General features: G+C 35.5%; 2 protein-coding genes across 2 annotated transcripts; both read right to left on the reverse strand.

Moving 5' to 3' along the window:
* Positions 1–6,830: 6,830 nt before the first annotated feature.
* LOC145040316 (uncharacterized) lies at positions 6,831–7,961 on the reverse strand. Its single transcript, XM_078988259.1, has 2 exons — positions 7,358–7,961; positions 6,831–7,294 (listed from the first exon to the last, which is right to left on the reverse strand). The coding sequence occupies exons 1-2, from the start codon at positions 7,959–7,961 to the stop codon at positions 6,831–6,833; spliced, it is 1,068 nt and encodes a 355-aa protein (XP_078844385.1).
* A 383-nt stretch (positions 7,962–8,344) lies between these two features.
* LOC145040317 (uncharacterized) lies at positions 8,345–10,906 on the reverse strand. Its single transcript, XM_078988260.1, has 5 exons — positions 10,872–10,906; positions 9,902–10,081; positions 9,648–9,727; positions 9,188–9,495; positions 8,345–9,040 (listed from the first exon to the last, which is right to left on the reverse strand). Exons 1-5 carry the CDS (start codon positions 10,904–10,906, stop codon positions 8,399–8,401), a joined length of 1,245 nt encoding a protein of 414 aa, XP_078844386.1. The 3' UTR covers positions 8,345–8,398.
* Positions 10,907–12,895: the final 1,989 nt, after the last annotated feature.

Raw genomic sequence — 12,895 nt, forward strand, 5'->3', positions numbered from 1 at the left:
TAATCTTCGTTAAGAAAACTTGTTCCCAGGGATTTGGGAAGACCATAGTTCTTTGAACCAGACATCTAAAATGGGAGAAATTCAAGTTAGTTGATTTAAGTCCTTAATATAACTCCCAATCTGAAATATTAAGGCTAGGACCCAACACAATATTTTATAACTTGGAAGAGGGATGTTGTAATCCAAGCTATAAAATATTTGAAGTTAGGCGAATGACGATTCACCAATTTCCACCATGAAAACCTAATAGTGTATTGGGTTTTAATTGGATTGAAACTCCTAGATCTTTTGAAATTCACTAAAAATTTCAATGACATGTTTAAATCTTGGTTGTGCCCTCTCAAGTTTGTGACTGGGATACCGAGGATCACAAACAAGGTGTGAATAACCACGTTAATTAGCTTGGTACCCTTAAGTTTATCACCTAATCGATGTGTCGTTAACCACACGCGCTCCACCAATCTATGATAAACATTAAGTTACCCTTTACCACTCTTACTACCATGTTAGTGTGTCTATTTACCACACACACTCCACTAATGACTTGGTAAGGTATAAAGTGTAATTTCATGGGCTAGCACCAAATTCACATTTTCCTAAAGTAATTAAGATTAGGAATTTAATAAAGTTTAGTTACTTTACATTTATTATTATACATTTATTGAAAGGATAATTAATTTCATGTCCTACCCGTTCGGCTAACGACCCTCCACCAGTCAAGGAAGCGGTGAGTGTTAGTTGACACCCATTAAAAGACCATTTTATAGGTAATAACCTTATACCCCCTTATAGATTGGCTTCATGAATGAGGCCTACTAATGGTAAGACTGACTTATTCTTATACATACATACATACATACATATATATATATATATATATATATATATATATTTACATACACACGCACACACACACACACATATATATATATATTAAACCTACAATATTATAATAGTATAAGGGTTGAATTTTAAACTCTTAAAATTCTAGGGGTTGGAATTAAAGTATACATGGGGGTAACTTTACAAATTCCAAAACTTGAGGGAAAGTTTTGAAGAATTCAAAAACTTTTGGTTTCCATAACCTATGAGTTTAAAGTAGTTTAATGAAAAACTCTTCAAGTTTCGTAACTTGAGGACAAGTTATGGAAGATTTTAAAAACATTTAAAAATGAGACTCTTGATTTTCATAACTTATGGACATTTTATGAGTTTCAAAATTTATAAATGAGACTTTTCATATAACTTGAGGACAAGTTACAAAAACACACATCATGAACCACGTTTAGATCAATTTGGATTGAAAACAATTATCACATAATTTTTTCTATCAATCTAAACTAACTCATAAGAACAAGATAATTCATATCATCAATCTTCAAGAAATAGCATATTTATATAAACTAATACAAAACTTGAAAGTATAAAAATTATCTTTTAATTGGAAGAGAATTAACATTACCATAACAACAAAATCAATTTTTATGAACAAAAACATGTTGTGGTAATGATTCTAATCCAAACCAGGCAAAAAAAAACTCAAATATATGATGTCAAGGGCTCCAACTCACCGAGTGCAAGAACTTACTCGACGAGTTGGATGAGTTTACACATGGATTCGTCGAGTCCCTCAATGGACCTGTCGAGTCCCCTATCCAGACAGCAATAAAATCGATTTTTTCCAGCTTTTTTCAGCAAGTAGCATCAAGTATAATTTGAAAACAACCCATGGCTCTACCACTGTTAGATATTGTATACTACAACATCCTATGGTGCACATACAACCCTAAATACCTTGGATCTATGTTTTCACTAATTATACATGAAATGATGTTTCCAAGGTATTAAGCATATAACTAGCATGCGATTATCACATAATCATACAAAATACTAGTTAGGGTAACATACCTTTTGTGTAGCTTGAAGTCTTGATGTATTTGGCCTTAAGAGCTTAGTCCCAATAGTGTGGAAGCCTCAAATGAAGTCACAACACATCATGAACAAAGGGGGAACTTGAGAGAGAATTCCTTTCACAAAAAAAAAACAAAAAAAAAACAAAAACAAAAACAAAAAAAAAACAAAAACAAAACCAAAAAAAAAAACAAAACAGAACAAAAACAAAAACACCTCCATGAACTCTAAGTACAAGTTTAGGCCTTTTTTGGCTATGAGTGGACATATTTATCTGTAGGATTCCAAGGGTCATAAGTATAACCCAAATCCATATCCGTGGGTGTTATGATTCATGGTTCATGTGGCCAACTCTTTATGTATCCATACGTAAACTTGCTCCAACATGGATCATAAGCCCATCACATGTAAATATAACTAATTACCATAATTAGTCCCCATAGATTTAAATTAGTCTCCTTTGATCACTAATTTAATTCCAAATTAATTTTTAATGAATACTAATTAAAACATATGATTTCATATTAATGTATTTTTACTTATAAGATATTAATAAATCATATATAAACTTCTCTCCAGAGTCCATCCTAACAAATTATCCTGATGATATGCAACCCAAATGAACCATGCTACTCTCGGGTCGAGTGCATACCAATAATAGTTATGGGCTTTGACATCTAATCCAACAATAACGAAAACAAGGAAAACAAAATCATAGTGTTACCCACACTATATACCCCTTACTAGTGGCTTAGTCACCTTATGATTTGTCCTAATCTAAGTAGGTATCTTATGCTTTTGGTAGTACAAGACTAAACTACCTTCCATACCTATCTATACTCATTCCAAGTACTGCCCTAAATTTCCCAAGTCACTACACATGACAACTACAAATCAATTTAACACACATGTATGTATCTAAACAAGCACATACAATAATTCTTCCTAGATTCCACTAGGATTTTTGCCTCTCTACCAGGTGCCCTAAACCATAACTATGTGCTTTACCATGCATATACTAAAACCCCTAGACTCTACTTCTAGGATTCCTCCAATGTATATGCTCAAACTAGCATATCAGAACACTTTCCTAAGTCACTAGGAATGCCAACTCACCCTGTAATCAGCCGAGGAAGAAACTTCTATTAATGTCAACTAACTATCTAATGAATAAAATTACATGCCACTAAAGTTAAACAATCTTTCGACTGAAAGATTCTAAACCATAACGGTTGGACTCAAATAAGAGCTCTATAATAGAACCAAATCAAGCATTCTAAAACTATTTAATTCTAAGAGTATGCAACCTAACACATCTATCAAATAAATCATCAACTTTAATATATGCTTCAAGTAGCACATAACAAGCAATCTCTAGGCTATAAGGAATCTTAAATATCAAATAGTTCTAACCTGCAATTCGTAGAAGGTCCTTAGCCTACTTACTTGCATGCATTTCTAATAGTTCATATGTCTGATTATTTTTGGAGTCACTTTTATTTCTGAGCTCTACCTGACTGTAAGCACCGTATCTTTCCTACTTTGTATCAAATTCTTTTCCAAAAAGGTTTGTATGAAATTATTTTCTAAAAAGATTTTTAAGATCTTTATTTTCCATAAAATGTTGTATAAAGTGGCTTCTAAAAAGTTTGATTAAATTTCTTGGATCCTAGTTTGAGTTAGGAATCGCACAAGTGTTCATCCAAATCCCTCAAACTAATGCTCTAATACCAACTTGTAACATCTCAATTTTCATACCAAAATTTTCATTTTTTAAAAGATAGCATTTCATTTAAAAAAATCATTCATTCATAAAGAAAACCATTTTTTGACAATCAACTATTAAAACCAGAGTAAAAATAAAACATGTAGAAATCATAAACATGATGCCGATGCGCGTGTACAGTCAAGGCTTGCCATTCCTCCCGATCTAACAAAATATTTGCAAAACAGTTAATCAACAACTGTAAGCTAAAGCTTAGTGACTTCAACAAGATACGACATACCACAATATAAGCAAGGGTCTCAGTACTAAAACTAGTCCGCCTGAACAATATCGAGTATATAGGGTCACAACACTTTGGTTGGTTTTCCGGTCAACTTGCCTCGTTGTGAGTGTCTAGAGTGACAACACTTAATGTCGATCTTGTCATCAAGTAGCCCATTTGGCCCACAACATAAAGTTGCATCGCTCCCATCTTGGCCTTCCGCACAAAGATGGAATGCCTCTGTCAAATACAAAAATGTCGACATATATATAATACATATAAAGAACCAAATGAGCATCACAAGTGATAGTCTACAAGTTTACTTGCTTAATAACCTACTATAGTCTAACCACATCCTAGCATACATGGACACATACTGTACTATATAGTATAATGAGAAAACTCATCTGAGCAATTACTCAGACGTCAATCGGGGTTCAACAAGTAAGTTGGCGCTACGAACACAAAATGACCTATAATGCTATAACTAATAAGTAACTAAGGAAACCTGATAACAAAAGCTAGATCCTTAACTTATCCCAGCAACATTGAATAACTATCAAGTAAGGATTAGTCAATCAAGATAGTCGGAAGGCAAGATCATTTCAGCATATAACTTTTCTGAAATGCAACAACCAAAGGAGCGTATCTATTCTAGACACCACACACATAAGTAGATCAATTAGTATAATAACTAAGATTAATGATTATTTACTACATAGGTTCATAATAAGGACAAACGAATATTCTTTATATGAGTTATACTTACGCGAAAGTATAACTTACTTGATGTACAGACTCTAAGTATCCATGAGTAAAACTTTAACGCTTACTTCTTATGTCCGTCCAGAATCTCTAGCGCTTCGGTACTAATACTATTGAAACTACAACACGAGGAGTCGAATCACAAGGAACTAAAATGCTCGTGGGTGAGAGAGAAACGATTTGGAGAAAAAGAGTGGTTCAAGAAAATGAGGAGGCCTTAAGCCTCCTTTTATAGTTGGTAAAAGCACGTTACGGTGGCATTCTACTGTGCCACACTGATTTTTATACAATTCTCCAAAAGTTATAACTTTTTCATATGAACTCTGTTTTCGAAGTTCTTTATATCCATACCTTGAAGACCACTACTTCTTTCATTTTGACCATTCTGACTAAAACAAAACTTATTTTTACTTTCAAATGTTTATATTTTTTATCTCGAAATGTGAAAACAGGGTGTTACATTCTAACCCTCATACGTTCTTCATCTTAAACCCGTTTTCCATGATCTTTATATCAACATGAAGGTGTGGATGAGTTCTACAACTCCATTAAGTCACTTATCACTGAGTTAATATGAATGTTAATCTATTAAGTCCGAAAACTTGACCAAAAAAACTTAAAATTTCCCATTTTTCATTTTTGGTCAAAATGCATCTTCTCATGAAGTTCTTTTTTCTTGAACTCACTTTTCTAATCTCAACTAAGTGACTTAAATTTATATTTTCCATTTTCATGAAGTCACAACTTTATAAACTTATAAAATTCTTATAAATGAATACTTTTCCTTTTTGGTTAATAATTGACTAAAAATCAAATCTCTCTAAATTTTGGGATGTTATAGTGATAGTGGTGAGAAAATTAAAAAAGTAATTAACTATTTCCCAAACATAACAAAATTCTCTAAAAATCAATTTACTATATTTTAGTAATCAATTTTTACAGTGTTGTGTATTCGTAAATATTTTTTAAAACTAGGGGTGTATATGAGACGATTTGGTTCGGTTATTGATTAAAACTGAACCATAATAATTACAATTGGTTAATGTATTTCAATAGTTGTTGGGTAGCATTTAATATTTGTTTTGGTTAACAGATTCGGTCGGTTAATGGTTATGGTTAATAATTAATATTACGGATAAACATATGAATTGGGCAACCGGCCGGAACCGGTATCGGAATCGGAACCGGTAGTGGAACCGGAACCCAATGGAACCGATCGGGCCAGAACGGGGATGATATTCTTGTAGATTTTTGGAAGCGGTAACCGGTAGAACCGGCAAAAACTGGAACCATATGTTGCTATTTCTCGAGGAACGGTTCAAACATTAAAGAGACGACAAGAACCAGTAGGAACCGGAACCGGTAGAACCGGTGGTTTGATTTGGTTCTTATTTTCCACCAAGTTTGGTTCCCGGGCCGGTTCCGGTTCGGGTTGGTTTCAGCCGGGTCGGTTCCTTTGTTCATCTCTAGTTAATATCGGTTAACTTATAATAATGGAACCATTTGTATTCGGTTAATAAAAATTAAAAATCACATCATATCGTTTATTAATGGTTTGGTTAAAATGGTGCAGTTATATCAATTAATTTGATTTTGATTGAGTTTTTTTCGGTTAATATGATCATCATTTTTAAAACTACCATATGTAGTTACAAAACTCACTAAGTTTTACTTAATGGTGGTGATTTAAAAAAATATTTAATAAAGTATTGTCATTTGGAATTTAATTAGTAAAAGTAATTACCATTGTTTAAATTAGGTCTTAAAATTTATAAATTCAATAAAATATAAAAATCATTCAATAAATTAAATTTTTTTCGTAAAATAGTACTAACTAATGTTTTCAACTTTTTATACAAAATCAAATATTAAACTCTGAAGTCTGTCTGAAGTCTGCGGACCACCTCTGCAGACCTCTGCAGCAGAAGAGGTGGACCAAAGTGCTGCAGACTGTAATGAGAAGCATGTTTGTTTTCTTAACGTCTGCAGACTGCTGCAGATATTAAAAAATTTAAAATAAAGTAATTTAATAAACCGAAAATAGTTTTTTAATACCAAAAATTTAATAATTGTAGTCTTAAAACATTGAAATAAAATTCAAACAACGAAATTAGTCTTACAATAACATTTTTAAATAAAATTCATACAACCAAACTTTAATAATTTTCATTCCATATTTTGCATCAATTGTTCGGCAATTTCATCCCGTAACTGGCTCATATATTCACGGTCCGCAGCAGTACCATGTGTTGGAATCTCATCTTCATCATTATCAACGACCGCATTGTTATTCCGAACCGAGACATTTGGTTCATCATATCGTGCAAAAAACTCATCACGTAGTCCCTCTCTTCTTATAAAATTATGAAGCGCAAAACATGCTAGAGTAATGTTTCGTTGTGTAACCAACGAGAATGGTGCCATCCTCTTCAGTATAGGGAATCGTGCTTTCAAGACACCAAAAGCACGTTCAATGACATTCCGAAGTTTTGCGTGTCCATGGTTAAATTTTTCTTTATTCGTTAATGCACGTCTTCGACGGAAATCTCCAAGCCAATACCTAACATTACGGTACGGTGCCATAAAACCTCGAATGTTTGCATAGGCGGCATCACATAGATAATATTTATCTGTAAAAAAAAGTCATTTATTTTCAAATAAAGATAAAACTATTTAAATAACCATAAATTTACCTGGAGGTGGAAGCGGGAATGGTGCATGTGGATTTGCTAATGCTTCTGATAAAATTCTAGAATCGTGTGCTATCCCTTCCCAACCGGCAACAACAAACGTAAACATCATGTTAAAGTCACATATTGCCAATACGTTTTGGTAACAATCGCCTTTTCCCCTACTTCTATATAAATCCTGTTTGTTTGCAGGGACAACAGCATGTATCAAAGTGCCATCAAGTGCACCAACTGCTCCCTTGAACACCCGTCGTAGCCTCCTATTATGTCCCGGAATGTTTGGATTCGGATTAAAAGATGTTGGTACTATAATGTCATGTGCGAAAAGCAACATTTTGGCCAACACTTCATGAAAAAACTTATGAATTGTTTGCTTTGAGTGTTGAAATCTCCGCTTGATAATCACATAACGTTGGTTATGACCGATCATCATCAAAAACATAGCCATCTTCTCCTCAACCGACACATGTTTGCTATCCTTTAACGCGTAGTTTACTCTAAAATGAGCACATAGTCGGACAAATGATTCACGAGACATGCGTAACACTTCAAGACATTGTAGAGGATTACGGTGAAGTAACTCTAACGTAAATTCATGTCCTGTCATTTCCGAATCGTTGTCCCGAACTCGTTTTACACCCCTCTTCCAAAAGTAGCGGACATACAAGTACATAAGAATTATGAGTAGTATCTTTTTGTCGTGATCCATTACAAACCTATTAATAAAGAAAACATATAATAACATAAGATAATAATATATTATAAGATAATAATATAACATAAGATAATAACATAAATCTCAAGTACCAAAAAAATATAACATAAATTTCAAGTACCAAAAAACATATCATAAATCCCAAGTAGCAAATAACCAAATAACATTCAAGTACCAAATAACAAAATAACATTCAAGTACCAAAACATATCATAAATCCCAAGTAGCAAATAACCAAATAACATTCAAGTACCAAATAACAAAATAACATTCAAGTACCAAAACATATCATAAATCCCAAGTAGCAAATAACCAAATAACATATAAACTTAACGAACAATCTTTCCATCCTTTAAAACTCCTAAACTTGTAGCTGTCATCTCGATCCATCCTCTTAATATTTGTGGATCATTAGGCAAATTTACCCACATCTCTCTAATATTCATGGTCCCTCCAAAAATGTGATACGCAGCAAATCGTATAGGGTCTATTGGGTCTAACTCGAGCAACTCAAGCTTCTCTAAACACTGGGGAATTGTTGGCCCTTGAGTCAAATGGCGTAGAGCTTTTTGCATCTCCAGTGCTAAATCATCAGCAGTAATAGAAGCTTTAGGCGAGGCACAAGAAGGTGGATCAGGTGAGGCACTGGGAGCTCGAGGTCTAGGAGTTGAAGGTTTAGCCCTTTTGTTGGGGTTACCAGAAGGTGAAGCAACATAAGGTGAATCAGCAGAAGGTGGAGTCTGAGTAAAATGTTCACTTGTATGATTGGAAAAAAAATCATCTTCATCTATGTTAATGGAAGGCGCGTCCAAAAGCTGTAATGGTGCGCCATGGAAAGAAGATGATCCCGATGGTGTTTGGGATGTGGCATAGCTGAGATTACCAGATGCACTGCTTCCATCAAAGAGTTCTGCACAAAGCTCTGGAAACAATAATGGGACGGTTTTCAAAGAAGCAGCTTTCGGATGTCCCTAAACGCAATCAATGTAACAAAAGTAATATAAGAATAAATATGTGTGTATATATATATATATATATATATATATATATATATATATATATATATGTATGTATATATATATATATATATATATATGTATATATGTATATATGTATACCTTTTTAAAGTCCTCCCACTCCTCATTTGTTAAGTTAAAAGTATTTGTTTGTGGGTTGTAAAGGTTTCCAGTTTTGTTTCTTAAGTATAACCATCCTGTGTATTTGGCTTTAAGGTTATCATAGGCGTTTTTTAATTGTCGTTGATTCAAATCCACGCCATACTTTTCCTTAATAGTTGTCCCTAACTTGTGCCATGATTGTTTGTGCAAACTCAAACCTTTTCTACCCACGGTTTGCACTTCTTCAATACAAGTTTGCAATAAGCATTTTGTTTGCTCATTGGTCCATGTATGTTTATCTCCCATTGCTAATAACAAAAAAAAAATATAGAATACATACTTTAGCTACAAAGATTAATCATATTCCAACATAATCAACAAAAAAGTTTAGATATTCAACAACAATACATCATGAATGAACTAAAAAAAAACAATTAAGCAAAGATTATGATTTTGAAACCGAGGGCATGCAAGAAATCACAAAATTGGTCCTCAAATGCAAAGAATCGGTACTCAAATGCATAAGAAATCACAGAATTTCTACTCAATTTCATACAATCGTTAGTCAAATCAATAAGAAATCAAAAAAAAAATAAAATTCCTATGTTTGATTCCTATGTTTGATTCCTATGTACTCAATTTCACAGAATTTGTAATCAATTTCATTGAATCGGTGCTCAAAGAAATCAGAAAAAAAAAAAAAAAAAAACTTACCTGTGAAGAAGAAGAAGCCGGGCGGTGGCGGGAGGCTGGATTCCGGCGACGGCGATGGCGATGGCTGGAGTCCGGCGATGGCGACGGCTGGCAGCGGACTCGACGGTGGCGGGAGGCTGGAGTCGGACGAAGAAGAAGCCGACAAGAAGAACGGGAAGAAGAACGAGAAGAAGCCGAGGACTGGAAAAAAAAAGATGCGGCCGTTTTTTTTTTTTTAGGGTATAGGAGTGATTTTTTAATGAGGTTAGAAGTAGTTAGAAGAGGTAAGCCCACTGCTGTGTGGGGAAGAGGACGGGAAGAGGTTTTTAAGCCCGAAGTCTGCAGAAAAACAAACAGCTGCGAACCTAAAAGTGCTGCGCGTGTGCTGCGCCACGCAGCACTAAGAGGTTAGAAGAGTTTTTTTCTAAAAAACAAACACCACCTTAGCTTCATTTTCTATCATCGAATATTATGCTTTAGTGGAATGATATCAGCAAATCATGCTGAAAACGTAAATATTACTAAACATAAATAAAAACTCAATACATCGCACCAATAAAACACAATGAACACTACACGTCCCTTCTTCAATGTTCAATAAAAAATTTAAAAATATCAATAAGCATATTTATGAAAGGACATCAGATATAAATTTTACATATAAAGTAAAGACAACAGTTAAAATGTGATACCAAATAAAAATCAACACGTATTTATGAAAGTAAATTTAAAAAAATAACAACAGGCACCAACTTATCCATTAAAAAAGTTCTTCTAATCTTCTTCAAGCATAACCTTAGAATGGTCAAATCTGTAGTCGAGACTCTAAACTCCAAAGCAAATGAAATTTGAAAAGTTTATATAGCACACATTTAGAAGAGCAAACAAGAACCAAGGCAAAGATTAGAAAAATAGCAAAGAAGCCGTTTTAGTTGAAATGAATAATTAAAATTAACAGATAATAATCAACTAATAAAAATTTCAATCTTACAGTTCGAAGTTCTTTGCTACGTCTTTCATCTCCATGATGCAAAAATGAAAACTCATTTTGACAATTTCTTTCGTTTAGATTTCAATTTCGCAGTACGTTTTCAAGAAATTTGATTTGGACAAGTCAAGAAAAATTGGGCCCTCCGTTCATTCGATCCTGTGCAGTAGTTGAACATGTTGTTTTTGGTCCCGCCAATGTTTGGGCCTAATGCCTATCTTCTTTTATTTTTGTACTCACCAGTTTAGGAAATATTAATATAAATGCATCATAATATTTGTTTTTTGAAGTTCAAGCAAATAATAAAACATAGCACCCTTGAATATATTATGGCATCACAGTAAAATCTAAAATCTGAAGTTATGGTATCACACTAAATCTAAAATCTGAACACTCAACCTTAGTTTTTGTTTGCACGATGACCGAAGGAGATCCTTCTGATCAAACACGTGGAGAATTTTCCTTGTATTAAGCTCCTTTTGGGGGAATTTTCTCTGGCACCCCTATGGGTTCGATCTGCTCTTTGAGATGACTTGAATTCGGGTCTCCTTCTGAAATAACGGAGGAGAGGCTTCTGTTGCACCAACCATCGGTCCAAAAAAACATTTGGAGAGAAATCAATCGTGGATATCTCCTCACCCTACTTCATCACCCAGATAACTCACCCTGGACAAAATTTCATAGGAGATGGCGAACACTGTTTGCAAAAACAAAGTGGTTTTGTCGATGATATAATTAGCATACCGGGAGAAAACTCGATTGAATTAATAAATTAGAAAGGATACTGATGCGGCTTCGGATCCAACCATTTGCTCCGAGGAAATGCTTCCACGTCAGGGACGAATCTGCTAGGTCACAATAGACAAGCCCGTTATAGCCGCCCCAGGGACTGTGCCCCGGGAGCAGGCTCCGACTGTCAAGTTAGATCATCTAGTAGATCTGAGACAGTTCTCTTTAGCTGGAGAGAACCATCTTGGTGTTGGTGGTGGTATATGGTGGCTGACATCGGCGGGTGGCGGCTGAGCCACCTGGCTGGAGTATAGTATGGCAGTTGGGCCCCACTAGGAAGATCCTCCTCCATAGAGGAAGTATTGTTCATTATATAGGGGACAATTAGGTCAAGGGGAATTAGGCCAGGCCTTGGGCTAGCCAAATTCAGGCCAACTAGCAAGAAGTTGGGCGAGGCCGCCCGGAGGTGCCGGGCGGGGCTGGCGAGCGCGCACAATGCAAGGCTGGCGGGTGCGCTCCAGGAAAGGCTGGTAAGGGAGCGCCAGGTTAGGCCGGCGGGAGAGTCCCCAGCAAGGCTAGAAAGGGAGTCCATAGGCCGAGCCAGCAGGAGAGTCCCCAGCAAGGTTGGTAAGGGAGTCCCCAACAAGGCTAGCAAAGGAGCGCCAGGTGGGGTTGGCACGCCAGAGCCGTCTAGGCCATGCAAATGGACCATATATCATCAAGTCCCCCTAGTCCGATGTTATTGGTATGCGGCCAATGACATTGGACTGGACTCAGTCATATAAACCATGTGTCATAAAGTCCCCCTAGTCCGATCAGATTAGACTAGAGAAAGCACCAATATGTCTAAGAATGGAAAGAAACAACCGAACCTTTCCCACGAGAATCGTGGCGACGCGCAATGATCCAGGCATGGGTTGGCTGAATTACCTTTCCTTGTTAGGAGTGCGATTTGGTCGATATGATGCAACATAGTTGTTGTTGCGACCATGCAGATCGAGGTTGCTAATAATGTTATGTGGAGCTGGGCTGGTATGCAGCGATAATTTCCATAAGACATCGGGCCAAGCTAGCTAAGAAATGTTATCTCGCCATTCAGTCCTCGAGACTGATATCCGATGCAATTGATTTTGTAATCACACGCATATGGGATATCACTAATAACCATGTACATAATCTGCTTTGCACAAGCATCAACAACCGTCCTGAAGCTGTCTCCAATGTATGCTATGCCTAACTAGATTCCCCCCAGTCTGATGTGGGTAGCGTAGGTAGCCGAATCAGACTATGAAAAATAA

Source organism: Lactuca saligna, chromosome 4 (genome assembly GCF_052625555.1).
Source record: "Lactuca saligna cultivar CGN05327 chromosome 4, ASM5262555v1, whole genome shotgun sequence".
Taxonomy (NCBI): Eukaryota; Viridiplantae; Streptophyta; class Magnoliopsida; order Asterales; family Asteraceae; genus Lactuca; species Lactuca saligna.